At 39.8% G+C, this 20,963-nt stretch overlaps 2 protein-coding genes across 4 annotated transcripts in view; both read left to right on the top strand.

The window, feature by feature from the left end:
• SOAT1 (sterol O-acyltransferase 1) overlaps nt 1–8,419 on the top strand; it is a 58,090-nt gene extending 49,671 nt beyond the window's left edge. For 2 of the 3 annotated variants that reach the window (XM_060132443.1, XM_060132434.1), the window contains 6 exons: nt 162–291; nt 1,892–1,989; nt 3,100–3,198; nt 4,233–4,368; nt 4,975–5,120; nt 6,647–8,419. In XM_060132443.1, coding sequence (XP_059988426.1) covers nt 162–291; nt 1,892–1,989; nt 3,100–3,198; nt 4,233–4,368; nt 4,975–5,120; nt 6,647–6,703 — 666 coding nt within the window. In that variant the 3' untranslated portion in view covers nt 6,704–8,419. The remainder of the gene's footprint in view (nt 1–161; nt 292–1,891; nt 1,990–3,099; nt 3,199–4,232; nt 4,369–4,974; nt 5,121–6,646) is intronic. The other variant, XM_060132452.1, reaches the window with a different exon arrangement.
• An 8,227-nt stretch (nt 8,420–16,646) lies between these two features.
• AXDND1 (axonemal dynein light chain domain containing 1) overlaps nt 16,647–20,963 on the top strand; it is a 77,601-nt gene continuing 73,284 nt past the window's right edge. The window contains exons 1-4 of the mRNA XM_060132423.1: nt 16,647–16,729; nt 17,091–17,280; nt 18,729–18,901; nt 19,324–19,427. Of these exons, the coding sequence (XP_059988406.1) occupies nt 17,202–17,280; nt 18,729–18,901; nt 19,324–19,427 (356 nt within the window). The 5' untranslated portion in view covers nt 16,647–16,729; nt 17,091–17,201. The remainder of the gene's footprint in view (nt 16,730–17,090; nt 17,281–18,728; nt 18,902–19,323; nt 19,428–20,963) is intronic.

The raw sequence follows: 20,963 nt of genomic DNA, 5'->3' as shown, positions 1-20,963 counted from the left end.
AGGATTACAGTTCAGCAATCTTATATACTAGTGTTAAATGGAATATATGTGTAAACGTTAGTTTACAGGTCACGTATATATGTTCTTTTGAAGGAAAAAAATCACTTTTTATCGTTCCTGATCAAGCTGTCTTTATTATAATTATCTTTGTTGTGTTCCAGGTTTTTGGTTGCTTTTTTTATGTATACTACGTCTTTGAAAGGCTCTGCACCCCCTTGTTTCGGAATATCAAACAGGAGCCCTTCAGCGCTCGTGTTCTGGTCTTATGTATATTTAACTCCATCTTGCCAGGTAACATGGGTACTGGTTAATTTGGCTGTTCATAAAGTTGCAAGGAAAATAGAAAGCCATTGCGTGTGAGCACCTTTGATTTACCTGCTTTTCGCTATAAACTCATCTATGCATCTATACCCATCTTTAACCTCTTTCCATCTATCTGACAGACGAAGCATCCTTCCAGTCCCTGGCCAGTCTTTCCATTTGTCTTCTTTCACTCAAGTTTTGCTTTCTCTGACTGTGGATAGTCTGTATTCATGCTTTATCTTCCCATTCACTATTCACTGTAATCTTGCTCCTAATCTGACCAGGCCATTGAAATGACCTTTATTAAAATCTCTAATCTCCTCCAGTAGTTGGCTTAGCTCTTATTCTGTTTGATCTCCATGAAACATTGGGTGCTGTTGACCACATTTTGAAGTCTGTCTTGCCACTTATTCTCCTGTCTTTCTGGCCATACCATACATAGCAGTGAACCAGACATACATACTCTTTATTCTCTGGAAGCTTGCAGTTTAGTTATATTTACAGTTTCCTTTACTTACTCTTTCTCTTTCCTCTACCCATTATATGTTGGTATTGTTTTCTGCCATCACGTTCTTTCTTCCTCTCCCTCTCTCCCAGACATCTGCTAGTAATCCTCCCTGATTGCCCCTCAAGATTTACTCCAATAAATTATTTTATCTGTCCCTCTGATGGGATATGTGTTACATATGTGTGTCTTCCTCACTAAGCTGCAAATTCCATAAGCTTAAGCATTGTATCTTATCATAGTCTCTCCTACATTGTCTTATACATAGTAGGCTAATATGTTTTGAAAAAACAAGTGAATGAAAAGGATGGGCATGTAAATGGGTATTTTAAAATATAGTGTAATATATAATATACTAAGGTGCTGTTGAACTTTGTCTCATAGTGGAGATGACATTTAACATTGGGTATTGAAAAATAAATAGGCATTTGCCGGGCAGAGGGGTGGTGGAAAGTTGCTTCCAGGTAGTGGGGTGGATTCAAAGGCATGGAGTATTTTGGAATGGCAGAAGTTCAGTTGCGGATGATGTTTGCTACATTGGGAGTAGAGGCAGAGATAAGTTAACCTTGTCACTATTGACATTTTGGGCTGGATAATTCTTTCTTTGGGGGGCCGTCACGTGCATTGTAGGATATTAGCCACATCCTGGCCTCTAACAACTGGATATCATAGCACAAGGCCCGCTTCTTGAATTGTGATAACCAAAAATGTCTCCAGAATTGCCAGCCATCTCCTGGGGGCAAAATCTCTCCCAGTTTTAAACAGCTGGTTTAGAGGAATACACGGCCAGATTTTAAAGGGCTTTTACCACCAAGTTAAGCCATACATCTAGGCATTTCCATTAAAAACAGGCTGGGAAAATATTTTTTTGTCTATAAAACCCACTTGGAAGAAAGTTATTTCTTTATTAGGTTAAAATAATTAACTTTCAAAATACACTGTATCATTTCTGGAATGGGTAAGCTGGAATAATAGCTTTTATTTTACAAAATAATTCCAGCTAAGCAAATGACGACATATAATTAACTGATTGGTATGTGAGCTGTTTGGAAAGAGTCTTAATATTGTTCATCTTATTTTTAGCTGTGCTGATACTGTTCCTTAGTTTTTTTGCCTTTTTGCACTGCTGGCTCAATGCCTTTGCTGAGATGTTACGCTTTGGTGACAGGATGTTTTATAAGGTAATGTGTACTTGGACTCATCTTCCTTTTCACATTTTATTTGTGTACTCGTTGTTAAGTATTTGAGCATTGTTAGCTACTAGCTTTTTAACATAAATGTTGTGAAATCGTTTTCTTCCACAGGTTTTACCAATATTAAGTCTGAAATTCTATTACTGATTTAAGTGACGTAGTCTTGTCTTTTCTTCTACCTCTAAATCTCCCTTAGTACCGCATTTGGTTCCTGCTGGATCCTTTATTGGTGATTACAGTGGGAAAGCAGGTGTCCAGAGGGCATTCTGAGACTTTGCTGACTTTTTATTCATTTGAAATCGGCTGTCTGGTGCTGTAGGAGTGATCTCAGCAAATTATTCTATTTAAGATTGTTGAACAGTTCATGAAGGAAGTAACTTTTCCCTCCTTTATTTTGAAAGGCATTAATTCTGCTTCAGATAGTATTCTTACACTTCCAAAGTTGGAATTAAGTTGTAGAGTAGAGGCAGAGTGGTTCACAGTGTTCTGTAATCCCACCTGAAGCCCTCTAGAATTTTGTCTGTTCATGTTTTGGCAACACTCCAAGCCTACCCCTCCTTTCTCAAAGAAGCAGCGAGTGTGTGTTGCAAATTTTATGTCTTATTCCATTGGTCTGATCTTAGAGTAAGAAACAGGATATATATAAAGGAGCACCAGGAGTTGGAGGTAGCCCCCATCTCACTCGTGGTACAACTTAAATTTTGCTGTCTATGATACCAGCAAACTGCTCTGAGGGTTATCACCCTATCTAAGTCTGTGTGACCTTAGAATTCTCTCATTGTGTTTTAGCAACGTAAGGGGGATTTACTGATTGTTATTTAGATGAACATTAGATTTAATGATTATGTTGTGTATCTTCCATCATAACTTGTGTGATAAAGAGATAGTGAACCTGGGAACTTAATCATCCATAGAACTAGGATTAATGTCACATTGAACACTAATAACCAAAATGCCTTTGAAGATTTTTCTGACATCAGTGTATGGACTAACAATTTATCATAACACACTCTAGGTGTTATATTATGTGTGTATATTCCCTGGGAGTAGGTTTTGCTTTGGTTCTGTGTATATGTATACCTTTGCTTTTTTCCTTAGGACTGGTGGAACTCCACATCATACTCTAACTATTACAGGACCTGGAATGTGGTGGTCCATGACTGGCTATATTACTATGCTTACAAGGACTTTCTCTGGGTAAGCAGCGAGATTTAGTTAATGTTGTTTAAGAAATGGAGATTCTTTCCCAGAAAGTATTACTATTGTGCAGCTGGAGGAAGTTATACTTAGTTGTCTTCAATGCTCTTGTGAGCCGTTAATGTCTTAAACCTTCTGCTTTGAATAGCACTGCTTAGAGACCAGTATCTACAGTTACTAGGACTAAGACCATGTTTTTGCTCTGGATTTTGATTTTACATGACTACAAAGTAAGAATGCGTGCAGGCATTTGGAGAAGTTGAAATGATCCACCAGTAATGGATCATTTTGTTGGAGTCTCATTGCCAGCAAATAATCTCCCCTAGCTTTTTCCATTTGTTTTTTTGTTTTTCTTCCTTTGTTAGAAGTGGAGAAACCACCTATGTTCGGATTTACAGCTCTCCGATATAGATTATTAATATATGTCTTTGAGACATTCTTTAGAGCATCACTTATTTAGACTGAAGAAACGTAGTCTTGAGTCTCATGGTTGATTAACGTTGGTATCTCTGGATTGCAGGTTTGAATTGTTAAATAAGGGCACTATTTGGTTAAATGACAGTGTGTTGTGGTGCAAATAGCACAGTATTCGAATGTTCTTTCATTTATAAATGTAATTTGACTTATGGAGGCAAGTCCCTTGTTTCTAAATCTTAGTTTTGTTACCTGTAAAAATGGTACCTGCCCAATCTACCGTACAATGCTACTCTAGATTTGATGTGTCCGTTTAGCAATGAAAACTATGTTTTGTCAACCATAGTGAGTTACAAATATAAGTTATTAATGTTTTTGAAAATATGCTCGATCTTTCAACATTAATGGTTTTGAAAATATGTCATTTAGTAAAGTAAGGATTTTTAAGCATAGTTGTTTTTGTCATTATTTTAGTACATTGGATTACTCCAAGTAGACTTAGAAAATCAGATATGAATATAATAGGTGCCTTTAGTGTGTGTTAATTATAAGTCTTATGTACTTCATGTTTAATTACTTACTCTCTGAAAATTGCCTCTAATATTTTCCTTTTACCCTAGTTTTTCACAAAGAAGTTCAAGTCAGCTGCCATGTTAGCTGTCTTTGCTGTGTCTGCTGTAGTGCACGAATATGCCTTGGCTGTTTGCTTGAACTTTTTCTATCCAGTGCTTTTCGTGCTCTTCATGTTCTTTGGAAGTAAGTATCTTGGCATCTCCTGAGTACTGAGTATTATGCTAAAAGAAATTTAGAAAATAAAATATAAAATCAAAGTAGAAAACTACATAGTAATACCATTTCAAGGCAATGTTTGTTTATCAGATAGTAAGAACATTAATTTTGAGTAATTATGTACAACTCTGTTGCAGGATGCTTACACTTTGATGTAGAGAAATGAACTAAATAAGCTCTTGAAGACTGTTGATAACACTGACTTGGTAGCTCATAAAAACTATAAACAACCTCGCCATTCTTAAACTTTGTTCAGTGTTCACTCTCTGAAAAAAACTAACCCTTTTTTGGGTGGGGTGGAGAGGGACAAGTTAGAATAGGAATGCGTCCATGAAATATGTTTTCACCTGTTCTGAATACTGATTGCTTTCCAAATAATCACTGATTAATAAATTTAAACAGTGAAGCTTCATTTGTACTTATGGGACCAATGGCCAGCATAGAACGTGTGTATACACAGTTGATGCTGTTTATGATAACTAAATGATTGTAGCAGATATCTGAGGCCCCTCATCTCCTGGTAGATTTTGTTTTGATGACTATATATATTTTTTGTTGTTTTCCTAACTTCAGTGGCTTTCAACTTCATTGCCAATGATAGTCGGAAAAGGCCAATTTGGAATGTTCTGATGTGGACTTCCCTTTTCGCGGGCAATGGAGTCCTCCTGTGCTTTTATTCTCAAGAGTGGTATGCACGTCAACACTGCCCCTTGAAAAATGTGAGTCATCAATCAGGCTGGAGTGGTGAAGTAACCTATTTGTCCCCTGATTGTGAGGGTTGGTGGGCAGTGTTAAGGGGAAGGGAGTAGTGGAGATGGTGATAAATTAATGTTAAGGGGAGGGAAATGTGGAGTAAAAGCAGTAACTTATCTTACTGCACTGTCCTTGAACTTTTTCTTTTCTTTGGTTTTCTTCCCATTGAACTCTCCTAGTTCTTGGTTCTCTCTCTCTTTTTTTTTCTCTTTATCTGATTTTTGTTTAGCTCCTTCTAATATTCTTCCTGTGCCCTGAAAATGTAGGTCTTCTCCAAGGTTTTCCCAGTGGCATGTGTATCCACCCCCACCCCCAAATATGCATCTTTTACCTCTTCCTTCCCGAAGTAATAAACTCTATAAAAATGTCCAGCTAGACTCATATGCCTAGGAGCCCATTTCCCTTTTTTTGTTGTATTTTTCTTGTTTGTAATTTTGTAAGAGTCTCATTCTTAGAGCTTTAGTTTTCGGCTGCTTGTAGAAAACTCCCAAATATTTGGGGTGGGGGGCTTCTTGATACATCTGCTTGGGTATTTCTCATGGATACCTATAACTGAAGATGTTTAAAATCAAATTAATCAGTTTCTCTCCCAAAGCTTCTGTCCACCCTGATATTGCTATGCTGCCCTCGCATCCCCTCCTTATTTCCTATGAGTCCCCTTTGTGCATTTGAACTAACTGCTCTGGACTCTGGACTCTGTCTCTGGTCACTCTGCTCTTTGCACTCAGATTTCACCTGTCAGATTTTATCAAGATCTGATTAGGATGCAGTGTCGTCCGTGACGCTTATTGATTTATTTATTTGGTTGGTTGGTTGGTTGGTTGCGCTGGGTCTTAGTTGCGGCTCGCCGGCTCCTTAGTTGTGGCACATGGGCTCCTTGCTTGTGGCATGCGAACTCTTAGTTGCGGCATGCATGTGGGATCTAGTTCCCTGACCAGGGATCGAACCCAGGCCCTCTGCATGGAGTCTTAACCACTGCACCACCAGGGAAGTCCCCATGAAGCTTTTTAAAATTCCTGCTCTAGTCTCTTTTCTATTTCTGAACTTTCATAGTATTTCATCTGTTCCTCGTTTAGATAATTCAGTAATTTAAGCTTTGTATTATAGTAATTTGTGTATATTATCATCCTTAACCTACCACCATTTAGATTTAGGGCTACTAAAAATAGGACTGTGCTAAAACAAAATGCAAGATACAGAAAAAAGGTAGTGCCTCTTTAGAATTTGGTCAGGAGTCCACGCAGTTGTGTAGAGTTTACTGGACTTAGCTTCATGTAAAGCTTCTAAATCAAGTAAATCTGTGCTATAGATAAAAATGATGAACATCTTTTGAATTAGTGAGCTGCTTATAGCTTGAAGGTTACTGAAATGCTGGGAGGCATTTTAGAGACGTGCCATGTGTAACATCAACACCCCCTATCTACCCCATATCTCATACGTACAGTGCACACAAATAAACTATACTCTTCCATTCTTTTTTTTCCCCTTAAAGCCCACATTTCTGGATTACATCCGGCCACGTTCCTGGACTTGTCGTTATGTGTTTTAGAAGCTTGGACTTTGTTTCCTTCCTTGACTGAAGATTGGGTATTCTACCTGATTTGGGGCCAGCATCTGTTTCCAGCCGTTACTGAAGTTATCTGTGTTATTTGGACCACTCCAGGCTTTACAGATGGCTCACTCCATTACTAGGTCACCTGAAGCTGAGCTGTTAGAAGTTTCCTGGAAGCTTGTACACTTTTAAGCAGTTCTTAATTTTTTCCTTTTTGGGAGAAGGGAGACTTGTAGCTGATATAATGACAGATTTTTGCTGGGTCATATCAGCTTAAACATCAGAAATTCTGTTTTGTTTCTTGATTGCATCTAATTTGAGACTAAACATCATGCTTTCTTGGCCACTGAATTAGCCAAAACATTGATGAAGAAATCATTTAAGTACCCCTGGCTTAGAAATTTTTTCATGTGCATTGTTGGAATGTATGCTCATTAACCATGCAATTGGGAAAGAAAATAATGTGGAATGTTTTGCTATTTCTAGTAAAGAGAAAATATCTATTTTTCCAAAGATAATCTTGTTATATATCGTAATTTGTATTTTTTTTTAAAGTTCAGTTCTATTTTTATCTTGTTTTTGCTATACAGTGTAGGTCGTGATATCTGTGAAGCAAAATTATCCCTTTCACCTTGAATTCTTGAGTTTGCATCCATAATATTATATATTGAAGGGGACAGAAGTAGGAAGGGAAAAAGAAGTGGCACAGGACAAAGAAAAATATTTCCTCTTTTAATTTCTAAAGTAATTTTTAAAAGAACTTGCAGAGTCAATAATGTGTTTAAATTATTTTATTGTGGAACTTATGTGGAAGATAACTTTTGTTGTTTAAACTTTCAGGTAATAACTTCTTTGAAGTTATTTAGAAGTAACCTTTGGTACAGTTATTTTATCTAATAAATACTGACATGAATTATTTTTCAAACTAGTAAGTCTGTTACATAAGTATTAATCACCACCATTAATATTAAAGGGAATATTAAAGATACAGAAGCTGGCTTCTGCCTTTGCTCAATTATTATACTTTTTTTTCAATTATTATACTTCTAATGGTAGTGTACTTTAGTTGCAATAAATTAATAGGTGATCATTTTCAAGAAAATGTACTTTATTGTGTGATGTTCCATGTTATCAGATGCCTATAGCTAATACAGTGTGGTGTGTAGGAATTATTTTGGTTGTTTGAATGACACATGATTATGTTGGTAAAGACTGAGCTTTGGAAGGGTTTTTGAAGACCATGTAGGTTCAACCCAAAGAAGGGAGGCTTATGAATTACCCAAAATTTGAGAAGCAGCCAACTTGAGAAACTATCTTGGTATTCTAGCAGCCCTACTGCTATCCAGAAAGTTTTGAGAAATCTTTTTCAAATTGTTTTCAAAAAGTTAGTTTGAATCTCACAAGAAGGTAAGTAAAGTTTCTTAATAGTCACAACTTAATTTATACCGCAAGGTCTCAGCTAAGTTTCCCATACCTTTGGTCCAGTTGAGTTTGGGCAAATCCAACCTCAACAGACAAAAGTGTACCTCAAAGAAGTTTATTTTTAAAAGGGTATTCCAGGACTTCCCTCGTGGCGCAGTGGTTAAGACTCCACCTGCCAATGCAGGGGACACGGGTTCGAGCCCTTGTCCAGGAAGATCCCACATGCTGCGGAGCAACTAAGCCCATGCACCACAACTACTGAGCCTGCTCTCTAGAGCCCAGAGCCACAACTACTGAAGCCTGCGTGCCACAACTACGCACACCTAGAGCCTGTGCTCCACAACAAGAAAAGCCACCACAGTGAGAAGCCCGCACACCACAACCAAGAAGAGCCCCCGCTTGCCGCAACTAGAGAAAGCCCGCACACGGCAACAAAGACCCAATGCAGCCCAAAATAAAATAATAAATAAATAATTTTTTAAAAAAAAGAAAAGTAATGAGTTTAAAATTTCTTTCCTATAAAGTATTAATGATAGTAATCATTAGTTTGGGTGTGTTATCTAAGAGAACAACTAATATCTCTAACTTTGTCATAAATTTGTTAGAAGCTCTTATTCTCAATTCTGGGTAGTGAGGAAAAATGGAGGGGTTTTTTGTTTGTTTTTGGTGGATTAATTACTGCAATTGCCTAGGTAAAGTTGCTTCCTCATGTTAGAGCTTAATTAGAAAATTGAGGCTGCTTTTACCCCTCTCGGTAACCACAACATTTGGAAGCAAAAGGAGTAGTGGAAATGTTTTTTCCATTTTCAATAGTTACAGGGTGAAAGTGGATAATATTTGCAGGTTAAGAAAGTACAAGTGTGTAAAGTAAGTATTCTATATTTGCATACACAGATTATGTTGTAGAAGTAATTCATTTAGTATAGGCAATTTTTATCATAGTTTAAAAATTATACTTACCTGAAAAATTGAATCCTGAAGTCTTTATAGGAAACCTAACAACATTTATGTTTTAGAAGTTGGTCATGTGGGCTACATAGCATGAATTGTTGAAGTCTTTTATGCAAAAATATTTTTGTTTTGTGCGGTCATAAGTAATTTTGAGTAAAGTTCATTGTTTTCTTTGGAGGAAAATAACGGAGATGAACTAACATAGCTGTAGTAAGCAGGTGGCCTGGTGTGGTATAGTAATTTATACATGTTACTTTCGAAACCTTTAAAAAAAAATTGTTAGGCTTAAGCCCAGCATGTAAATCATGCTGCTTCTGGTTGAGACAGGGATGCAGGGCTGGAGCCCTTGTTTGGTTATATCCATTTCCTCTTACCCCCAAATACCCAGTTTGAAAACCACTGGTGTGGTGAAAAAAGTCCATGCACAGCCTTGTGATTAAGATAGCCCCATACTTACTAGCAGTGGCACCCAAAGTTGCTTAATTTATCAGAGCCACAGTTTTCCTCATCTGTAAAATGGGGATTAATAACTACCTCGTTCGGTTGCTGCAAACCACTAGCCCAGGCAGAAATAGGGCCTCGTTATTTTCTTACTCTCCATAAATTCCAAACCTAAATCCTTACTATTATTTCATTGGAATCCTTAAAAAAAGACCTGGGATGGCGGGAGGGTGTTTCAAATGCTGCACACTCCCAAGAATATATACTTTTAAATAGACTCTCAGGCTGAATTGGCTTTGCACCTTGATAGATACAGGCTCTCACATAATAGAATTGGTAAGAATTTAACAGGATTGCTAAAAGCATTCTTGTTTCCAGCTCTCCAAAATTATTGATACTTTCAGATTTATCTGTTTAGCATTAGGGTAGAGTGGCAAGCTTCTGAAAAGAAATGCTTTTACCTAAGTATTAAATCGTGTTTAGAACTAGTGTGTATACTTTATACTTAAGTTTTAGAAATTATGGAGAGGACGGAAGCTAATGAGGCCTTACTTCTGCCAGTGTAAGGATGCTTCTAGTCTTGGAAGGCAGAATGAATTTCTTAATGGAAGATAGTTCAATGACTTGCTTGCTGATGCAAAATTTCATGTAATTTATATAATAGTTATATATGTGTGTGTGTATATATATTTACTATCAAAGAAAGACCTGCCTTGGACATTCTTTCACATATCTTATCTCTAGGCTTTATGATTATGGCTCAGAAATGGAGGGAACTGGGACGTAAATGTTTTGAGGAATAAAATGAATATTGTTAGTGAAGCTTATGTAAGTATTTGATTAGTTTCTAACATCACTAAAGTCTCTATCAGGTCACAGAGTGTTGGAAGCCAGTTTATGAAGGAGGTAGAATACAGCTACTCTGGTTGCAGTGGAGAGGAGTCCTTACTTGGTCCACCCGTGCTTTTCCCCACCCTGAATTTAATGTCCAGTGTGAAAATCGGTAGATACTGATAAAATTCATAAGCTTTAGGTTAGTAGGAAAGCTGTACAATCTGTAAAACCCTTAATAAAGTTTCCTTCTTTTCTTGTGAAGTATAAAGACTTTTAAATAGCTAATTTGGATTTGAGAAAAATCAAGGCTTAATTTCAGAAGTTATGCAGTTTTTTAAAAAATCTAAAACTGTCTCCGTATTCTTTTTCTAAATGCTTTCTTCTAGCCTTTATGCTAGCAGATACTTCACCATGCTTTGTGGTGTTCTTTTAGTTGTCTTAATGAGATGGTAGGTGTATTTCTCTTCTCTTAGGGATACAGTTTGAATTCCCATGTGCAAACATGCCACTTGGGTGGGAAGAGAGCTGAAGCCCTAGCCAAGGCTCTGCCATTGGGGCCAGTAAGGCAGCTTCCTTCATGTGTTGGTACCTTTCCAGCATGTGCATTAAACCCATAGTGTTTTAAGAGCTGCAGAAAAGTCCCTGGAATCTGAAGTTGTTATAAGGGTTATCCTGTAATTAACGATGTTTTTTCTAATTCGTTCTTGTTTGCTCTTTTCCTGAATTACAATTCCTCCTCCCCCACCCCCTATATCTTTGTCTAATCACTGGTATCATCACTTTGTTTAGCACACATTGTATTAGCATTAACATTTTTTAAACTTTAAAAAGAATACATACAAAAGGGCAAAATAATTGCATATGTGAAGAATGTGGTAAATAAATTTGGAAAAACACCATGTCTCATTTTAAAAGTAACTCAAGTTTGATATTAACCCTATACTAACTATGTGTTTCATGTTCATAAATGGTTTTCACCTTAATAGCACACAGCTTTATATGCTGAATATAGCCAATAATTTTTATTGGAGTATAGTTGATTTACAATGTTGTTAGACTTTTCTTTTTCAGGATAATGGAGGGAGCCACGTTACAGATTACAAAGAAATAATGGGGCCCAGTTGTGATTTTGTATTTGCATCAAGAAAAGCAGTGACCCTGGTTCTTGAGCCTCCTTTCTTTCTGTGGTCATTATTTGTTGCTTGACTTCTTTTCCTGTTGGCCTTTTAAAACTTGTGAATGGGTATTTCTAAAAGTGTACTGCCCACCCCGCTCCCCAGTGGGTAGAAATGGATTTAGGTTTCTAATGAAAAGAGAAAATCTGTTGACTGGGAAGTGTGCCTTTTCAAACAAGACTTGGGAAAACTAATTTTGAAGCAAGATACGTTGCTTCCCTTCCCTCCAAAGAATCTCCTTATAATAGGAAACTACTATGAGTAGGATTTGACATCACAACATTCTATACATAGAAGCATATATCATAGTATAACAGCCAAGAAGTACTGAGTTAGCCTCCATGGTCTGGCTCTACCAACCTGCCTCTGCAGTGCCAGAGGAGTGGGAAGGGGGAAGTCCCTTCGGAAATTAGATGTGCCCCTGATTCTTGGATCAAGTGACTGTTCTTTGCCACTGGGGGTGAAGCCACAGTGTGGCAATTTTCCTTGATGAATTTACTAAAGTTTAGGATCTTGTCCTTTTAGGCTGAGCTTGTGTTTGGACCCAAGTTAACTGCATTCATGAATCTGACTTATAGAACTGGAACACCAGTTTGTAAATGTAGCATGAGAAACTGCACTTGGGGTGGCATACTCAGGTTGGCCATGGTCACTAAATTTACTCTCTTGCAGAAGCCCAGCTTACTGTACAATGAGAAAGATGATTTTTTTTTGCCTAGATGGCATCAACACCATGTGATGCGCACTGAAGATAGGCTGTGAACCAGACAAAAAGCCTATTTCTTCCTCAAGGCACAGCCATGTTGTTACCGAAACGCAACTGTGTTCCTGACGCACAGTGAGGCCAAACACCACCAAAACGCTGGAGTTTGGGACAGAGAAAGGTTTATTGCAGGGCCATGCAGGGAGATGGGTGGCTCATGCCTTAAAAAAAACCCCAAATTCCCTGAAGTCTTTCAGCAAAGCCCTTTTACAGGAAAGATGAGGGAGGGGCATGGTTAGTTGTTGCAAACTTCTTGGTGTCAGATCCTTTGTTCTTGAGGTCCGGTCATGGTCAGGTCACCATGTTCCTGTAACATCGTGGGACTTAACAGGGACAGGTTTACAGGGACATAACAAATAAACGTTATCCTTTGTTCTGACAGGAAAGGGCAAGGTTCCAAGGCTCAACTTTCGCCCTCCGAGGTCCAGGCCTGGCTAAGAGAAGGGAGTCCCTGCGAGGTGGGGCGCGGGGAGGGTGGGTGGTTACCGTGCCCCGGAGCATTCGTCTAGCACCCAGTCTGGGTCCTCCCAGTGCCCAGGCCTGGCTGAAGAGGCAGATCTCAGTTGGTGGCTCCCTCAGGGCCAGGTCCCCAGACACTGCCCAGCTGTCATGGCTGAGGGAGCCAGGCGCCCAGGACCCAGCTGGCCCTCAGGCTCCTCAGGCTGCCCAAACGGTGGGGGCCAGATGCCCCAGGCTGTGTCCCATGCAGATGGCCGCTGCCATTAGGCTGCAGAGGCACAGATGGGGGAGAGGTTCACTGCCGCCTCAGGGCCGGGGCCCGGCCAGTGGGCGGTCCTGGTGAGGCCTCTGTGGAGCCCGAAGCTGGAGCTGGAGGGCCCCAGGGAGAAGGCTGGAATCTGCCTCTTACTCTCCACCTGACGACCACCACTCTAGCAGCCCCTCTAAGGGTCGCCCATTGACGCTGGCTCGCTTGGGGGAGGGGCCCACTGTGGCACCGACCAATGGCTGAAGGGGGCCCCCTGTGGCGCCGACCAATGGCTGAGCAGGAACCTCTATCGCGGGTCTAACCCTCCCGCCTTAATGGTCTCTCTATTATAAGGTGAAATCCGAAGGAGGGTACTTCGGTGAATTGCAAGACATAAAAACTAAGACAGACTGAAGCATCATTTCAGTTTTACAGATGCCATTGTTTTATGGAAGCAATACTCTTCCATACTACTCTTCCCCTGGGTAGTGTTTGCTGAGCAGTGTCCAGGTTTCTTTCTCACCGTCTCCTTTTAAACATTTGTGATTGATACCTTCATTTTTCTGTTATGTTAAATACAGATACTGGCCTACTTCCCACTCAGACTCCAGGGAGCTTTGCGTGCTGTATTTAAGCACACATGGATGTGTGTATCACCCTTGTTCACACTTAGGAAATGAGTTGGTAAAGATTGGTGCATAAGCACACGCTGTGTTTGTTTGGTCCTAGTTCAGGGTATGTTTGGTGATTTCACTGACTGGCTCTCTTCCGAGATATTGTTTTGTCCACCTGAAGCCCTGGAAGACCCTACTGCTGAGTGGTATAAAGCTGCCACAGAAGTCAGCCAACATCAAGAAGCACAGTTAGCCCTGTTTATAACTGTGTCACTTTTACTATGTCTTGAAATTTTCTATTTAGGAAAATTATTATCTGCTTGCATTTTGCTATGGTATTTTCCATCAAAGACCTCAGTAATACTTTATCTTAACAACATTTTAGCGTTCATCATTGTGTATAATTCACAATGATGAGAGGAGTTTCCCAAGAGTAGCAGTTGTATTCTTCAATAGTTATGGTCTTATTGTAATGTTCTTATGTTATCTTTTCTTGTAGTTATATTTCATATACTTCTACAACTTTAACCCAGACCTTTGGTCAGGAACTGGTATGTGTAATCACCACACCATTGCACAGGATAGAAAATGAGAAGTAACATTTGATGTCTTTTTCTTCACATCATAGATCCAATCACTTCCCAAATCCTATAGATTTTACTTTCTTTTCTGGCTGTGTTTGGGGCTTCGTTGCCGCATGCGTGCTTTCTCTAGTTGCAGTGAGCGGGGGCTACTGTTTGTTGCAGTGCAAGGGCTTCTCATTGCGGTGGCTTCTCTTGTTGCGGAGCACAGGCTTCAGGCGCGCGGGCCTCAGTAGTGGTGGCACGAAGGCTCTAGAGCACAGGCTCAGTAGTTGTGGCGCACGGGCTCAGTTGCTCGGTGGCATGTGGGATCTTCCCGGACGGGGCTCGAACCCGTGTCCCCTGCATTGGCAGGTGGATTCCTAAGCACTGCGCCACCTGGGAAGTCCCTAGATTTTACTTTCTATGTATCTCTTGAATCTGTTCACTTATCCCCATCTTATCAATGCCCTACTTTAGATTTTTTAAAACTTAAGAATGTGAAAGATGAATTACTTTGTTCTTCTAATATGTAAAAGCTTGATAAACCATGTATAAACTGATGCTGGAGTTTTGGGACCTCTGAAGTTGAGTATCCTGGTTATGGTTCCAAACTCTAATGTAGAGTCAGGACACCAGTGAGGAGGGAGGAAGACAAACTTTGGAGGAAAATTACCTTCCACCTGCTTGTGCCTTGCTTCTGCCCCCTCACCTGTTTTGATGGTTGCCAGTCCTTAAGGTGAAATATGTGTGTGCTATGTGTATTTTAATTCTTGGAAAATCTAGAAAAAACCTAGGATGATGGGATATAGGGCTAAAGGCTAAAATGTTTAGATACCCAAGGTGTTTAGAAGAATTAAAAGGGGCATAGAGATTGTACTGTTTTTGTTTTCAACACTTTGCTCATATTTCTTTGAGCTATTATGAGTCTCCCAAAACCCAGAGACTTAAGCATATAAACACAGAAGCATTAGAACTGTCCAGCTGATTTTCAAACATCATGTATTGAAGGTGTTTGTGCCAGGCACTATGCTTGGTACTAAGGAATATGATGACTGAACAAGAGAAGTTTTCTTCCCTCCTGAAATTTATTTTTCAGACTAGAGGCATCTAGATGCTAGGAATCCACCAGCATTACTTGGCATTAAGGTTTCATCCTAATGCAAAATGATCCTGAAACCAAGCAGTAGGACCCTGTGAAGCCTTCCGGGGGAAAGACACTGCCCCACACCCCCATCCCCTGCCTCTTGTTTGCAGAAAAGCTTCAGCCTCCTAGGCCTTCCCCAAGTTCCAAAGAGCAAATTCAGAGAAGTGAGAAAATGCAGAAAGAAAGGAAAACAGTCAAATAAAATAATAGTTTAGCTATAAAGCAAAAGTCAATGGCCCTTAGTTCCTACCCAAAGGCTATAGATAATATTCTGAGCCATATCCTTGAGTTTTTTACATATACTAACTCCCCCACCAAATGGAAGAAGTTGACTGCATGCTAACAAAAGCACATAGACCCCAGACCGTTTGGAACCATAAGGCTGATGATGTTGCCTCCCGAAATACCACCTGGCTATCTCCCCAACAACCAGAAATCAATCAGAAAAATGTCCACAAGCTGATCAGGCACCTGCGACTCTCTCCTTTAAAAACCCTTTAAAAACCCTACCTTTAAAAACCCTTCCCTGAAAGCCACTGGGGAGTTCAGGTCTTTTGAGCCTATACTCCTTGCTTAGCACCTTGCAATAAACTCTATTTTCCTTCATCACAACCAGGCTATGCTTTGGGCGAGCAGACCCAAGTTTGGTTGGCTAATCCTGGTGGTGGTAAGAGGCGGGCTCTCAGCTCCTCCGTTCTAATGTGTTTATCCCATTACTTCCTGAGAACAGGTTTTTAAGCAGTAAGACCCAACGATTTGACTTGGGTTGGCTCTGCCTGAAGTGCAGTCTCCTCACCTGCCTCCAGCCAAAAAAAGTCTAGACCTAGGAATGCCTTCCCCCTGCACGGAAAGTTAAGAGTAGGATGGGGAGGGGGGCGCGGGCGGTGCTTAATAATCCAAGGAAGACTCGATGGAAATGCCAAGGACAGGAGCAGCTTCTGCAATAATGCCTCAACCGATGGGAACACAGAGTTTTTGTTTACCCAATTTCCCCCTGAATGTGGCTTTTAGAATAACAGAGGAAACAACAAAAAAGTGGGACAGAGTGATGCGAGAAACTTGCTCAAGTCCTACCTCGCCTTTGGTCACAAGCCTAAGAAGTCTTCCCGGGGCAGGGGGAGAGCGACCGCCTGCCGCGGAAGCGCCTGGATCCAGACACTTTCTGACTCCGTGAGAACGGCCCGATTAAACATTTTTATTTTTCATTGCTGTTGAATCTATGTTGAGATTTAAAACACATGGGATCCCCGAGAGACTGTTTCTTAGCCGTTTCAGTCCTCCGCAGGCACCGCCGAAGGCAGCCGCCATTGAGGGTTGCTAAGGCCCGGGGTCCTCGGTTTCTATGACGACAGGCAGGCGTTTGGGAAAAGGTGCGGCTACAAGACGTCTGGCGAGAAGCACAGTTTACAGGTATGGGCTGCAAGTGTCGGTTTCCCATCACTCCTGATGCAGAAACGGTGCGAACTCTGCCCGACCGCGAGTCGGTGGGGCTGCGTGCGCCAGGCGTTGCCTGTGGGGAGGCCGGGACCTCGAGCGAGGGGCGCCTTCAGGTGGTGCCGGTGGTCGGAGGGGTGGGCCGAGCGTGTACTTCCGGACCTGGGCCCAGACTCTGATCCACCCACAGGCTTCTTAGTCGCATCAGAGGACTTTAGAGCCCGGAAGTCTCCTCAAAGAAACCCATGCTAGATGAATTGTAAACTCCAATTTTAACATAAACAGTTAACGGGTCTCTCTCTCTCATTCTCTCTCTCTTTCTCTCTCTTTCCTGCAGGTCAATGTGGCAGCCCTGCCAAATCCCAGTAATGCCGCTGATTTGTTTCTAGGTTAGCTTTCTGGAGGGGTATTTCAAATTACTAGAGAGTGATAGGAGGCATTGCTTACTATGTCGCTCCCGAAAACGCCCTCAACGTCAACACCTGAGGGCAAAAATGTGAAAATCTCTGCATCCAAGGAAGAGACAGGTAAAGTTCTTCAAGGCATAAATAATCATGGCCATAGTCAGAAATCACAATACGTTCACTATTTTCCTTAATTTGAGATTTCAGGATACTTTAATTAGTTTCGTTTTTCCAATACATTTGTTTCAATAAAATCAAAAGCCATTCCTTTTATAATATTTTTCACTGCTCTGCGTAAGGACTGTGTTTGTAATTTTTTTCAAATGCTAATGAGTTTTATATTGTTCTGAATTCAACCTATTTTAAATACCAATGGTTGTATGAAACAGTACTTTTTTGGGGTATTTGTATCAGGTTTTAGTAATTATTCTGAATGAAAGTAATTATTTGTATAAGATTTTCATTCATATATAGCTAAATGCAGATCTGTACTGGAATAAGAATCTGCTAGTCACTTCCCTGGCGGTCCAGTGGTTAAGACTCCGCGCTTCCATTTCAGGGGGCTCGGGTTCGATCCCTGGTCTGGGAACTAAGATCCTGCATGCCAAAAAAAAAAAAAAAAAAAAAAGAATCTGCTAGACTCATTCCTACCCCTCATTATGTTAAAGCTTCCTCCAACTCACCTACATCTTGTTTTTAGGGGATATTCTGCTAAAGTCCCACCTAACTTTTTTTTTTTCCTTATTTCCTCCGATATTCTGACTCCATCCCAAACTTTCAAGAGATAGACTTTTGGTAATGTGAACTTCAGAGGTTTTGATGGTGATCAAAGCATGATACATCCTTACAGAAATTAACAAACCATTCTATGTGAGGGGCATAGATTAGTTGAGAGTTCTTTAAGAAGATTGACAACCTACCCCTCCTTGCTGACTGTATAGGAGACCTTTTCCTATATTAGGCCTACTCCCCTACCTTTATAACTCCTCTGACCTAGTCAAACTGAGTAGAACACTCTTTATACTGAGTTTTACTGCACTAATTTGCTCAGATTATTCTACTCTCTTCATTTCTAAGGATCCCAATTCTACATTTAAATCCAACTCAGATAGCTTTCACTCTATAAATATTCCAATTTAATTTTCACCTTTGAACTTATATAGAAAAAATTACTAAATAATTGGACAGTTTTGAGGAGAGGAGATTTCTTTTGTCATTTTCACATCAAAGGGAAAATAGACATTCCCATCATCTTCATGCTATCTCGGTTAGTTGATCAAGCGAAGTGAGTTTAATTTTCAACTTTGAATTTGGAATAATGGAGGTTCATCTTTGTACCTGAGTTTTTGAACTCATGTCTGATGTAAGTGTGAGTAGGGCAGACAATATGAGTTCCTTTTTCTTGACCAGTTGACTTTCAGTGTTTTAAATATTGCTGCTATTCTTGGCAACCGGAAGCAATGTTTCTCTCTGTTAGCAACATATATATGGGATTGATGAGGTAGCCTGGGAATCTCTAATTAACTCTCAAAAAAACTACAGTAAGCTTTTCTTTCCCATTATTTTCTTAGGACTTCCTAAACTAAGGGAGAAAAAAAGTCTGGTGGATCCGTCGAAACCCCTTCCTACTTCCCTTCAGAATGAGTTCATCCCTCAGGAAGTTCTACTTTCTCTGACCTATACAGCCAATGCTGGTCCTTGTCCTGAAAACTTACTGCCTCCTAAGAAAATTAAAACCCCAAAGGTGTGTATATACATATATAAAGTACTTGGGAACATTTATCTTTTGGTATCCGGTTCATTAAGTATTTATTTAGCATATGTTATGTAATCCAGATTGTCTTAAGAATATTTTAAAATTAATTTCCTAGATTGAAAACTAAACTCTTTTGCATATTTTCAAGGAAATACTTGAGTATTTCCATTAACCTGTTTTTATGTGATTTACCTAAATGATCATTACTACTCTTAGTCTTGATATTTTTCTTTCACTATTGAATTGTCCTAGTTTCAGTCTTTCTCCTTGGTATTAAATAAGAATTCTGCTCTCTCTTTTTCCATAGAATATTCAAATGCCTTTAATGTAAATACTCAAAAATGATTAAGAATAGATTTCACTTGACTAGAGCGCCCTCTGCTGTGTATTCATGTTTTTCTTTTTCCCAGGGTACTCTTCCACGCCCTGTTGACCACGTTTGGCATAACCCTATTCGAAGAAATAAGTTCAAATATCTGATTGACCATCCCGTTTCCCTAACGGGAGCTGGAAGGTAAAGAAGGAAGATAGTTGGGTAGATGCAGATGAATAGAATCATTATCTCATTTTGTATGATTTCCTTGGGAGGAGCAGAATCGGAAAAATTGTAAAATCATAGAATCATCGATTTTAAATCAGAGAATAAAATCATAGAATCAAGATTTCAAAGCTTGAAGTATCTTTTTTTAGAAAAATACATGTATTTATTTTTGGCTGCATTGGGTCTCTGTTGCTGTGCGCGGGCTTTCTCTAGTTGTGGCGAGCGGGGGCTACTCTTCGTTGCGGTACATAGGCTTCTCATTGCGGTGGCTTCTCTTGTTGTGGGCTCTAGGCGCACGGGCTTCAGTAGCTGTGGCACACGGGCTCAGTAGTTGTGGCTTGTGGGCTCTAGAGCGCAGGCTCAGTAGTTGTGGCGCACAGGCTTAGTTGCTCCGCGGCATGTGGGATCTTCCCAGACCAGGGCTTGAACTGGTGTCCTCTGCTTTGGCAAGCAGATTCTTAACCACTGTGCCACCAGGGAAGCCCGCTTGAAGTATCTTTAATGAACCAGAATACAATCTGAAGAGGACATGGGTCTACCTTTTTGTGTATGATGATTATCAAGAGGATGGCAATACGTGCTGGCTCTGTTGACTTTTCACTTGTTTTAAATTTGCTTTTGCATGCCTTCAGGTACTTGTCCCCTTACTCTCCTATTCTTTGTTGTACCCTAGTAGAAGGGAAAATATCAGGCAGAAGACCTTTAGGGCCTCTTTTATTTGCACATCTGAGAAGAGCTAGGTAACATAGCTTCATGACCTGCAAAACCTTGAAAAACAAGTGCTTAATCCCTGCTTTTCCTCAAAGCGAACCCTTAACCTTTACGCTGTTTTAGATCAAATCAGCAAATTATATTTGTTGTTTTTATATCATTCCTAAAAATATCCAAAATTACAACATTTTCCCTGTGAAGATTGTAATCTGCTAATTTTCTGTGTATGGTTAATTTATCAATTTACTCCCTCCAAAAAAAAATTTACTCCCTCCATGCTCCTTACTGAAATATCACTTAATAGTAAGTTTACAGTTACTAATACTTGGGTAGGTTATTTAGTCTTTCTGAGTTCCATTTTCTCACTTGTAAAAAGGGAATAATAGACTTGCTCCATTTTGTGTACCTTCCAGGGATATAGAAAGCACAAATGAGATAATGAATGCAAGAGCACTTGTAAAACTATACACTGCTATGTAAATATAAGGTGTTATTACTCAGCTATGTCTCAGTGCTAGAAAAAGTGGTAGAAATTTAGGCTCTTCATTCCTGTGTCCTGGGGCTTTGGTGTCATAAGTATTGGTACTTTATTTTATGCCATCAGACCATGGCTATAATTATTACTATATAATAATTAGTAGTTATGAGATGTTTGAAGTACTTTGAAAAAACAATTAGCTATATCTGAATGCAGCAATAAACTGACATTTAATGTCAAATGACATCTGAGTTGGAACTTTTTAAAATGTGAAGATCTGTAGTGTGATAGACAGGATAATGACCTCCCTGAAATGTCCT

Source organism: Lagenorhynchus albirostris, chromosome 2 (assembly GCF_949774975.1).
Source record: "Lagenorhynchus albirostris chromosome 2, mLagAlb1.1, whole genome shotgun sequence".
Classification (NCBI taxonomy): Eukaryota; Metazoa; Chordata; class Mammalia; order Artiodactyla; family Delphinidae; genus Lagenorhynchus; species Lagenorhynchus albirostris.
This window is presented reverse-complemented; position numbering and strand designations above follow the sequence as displayed.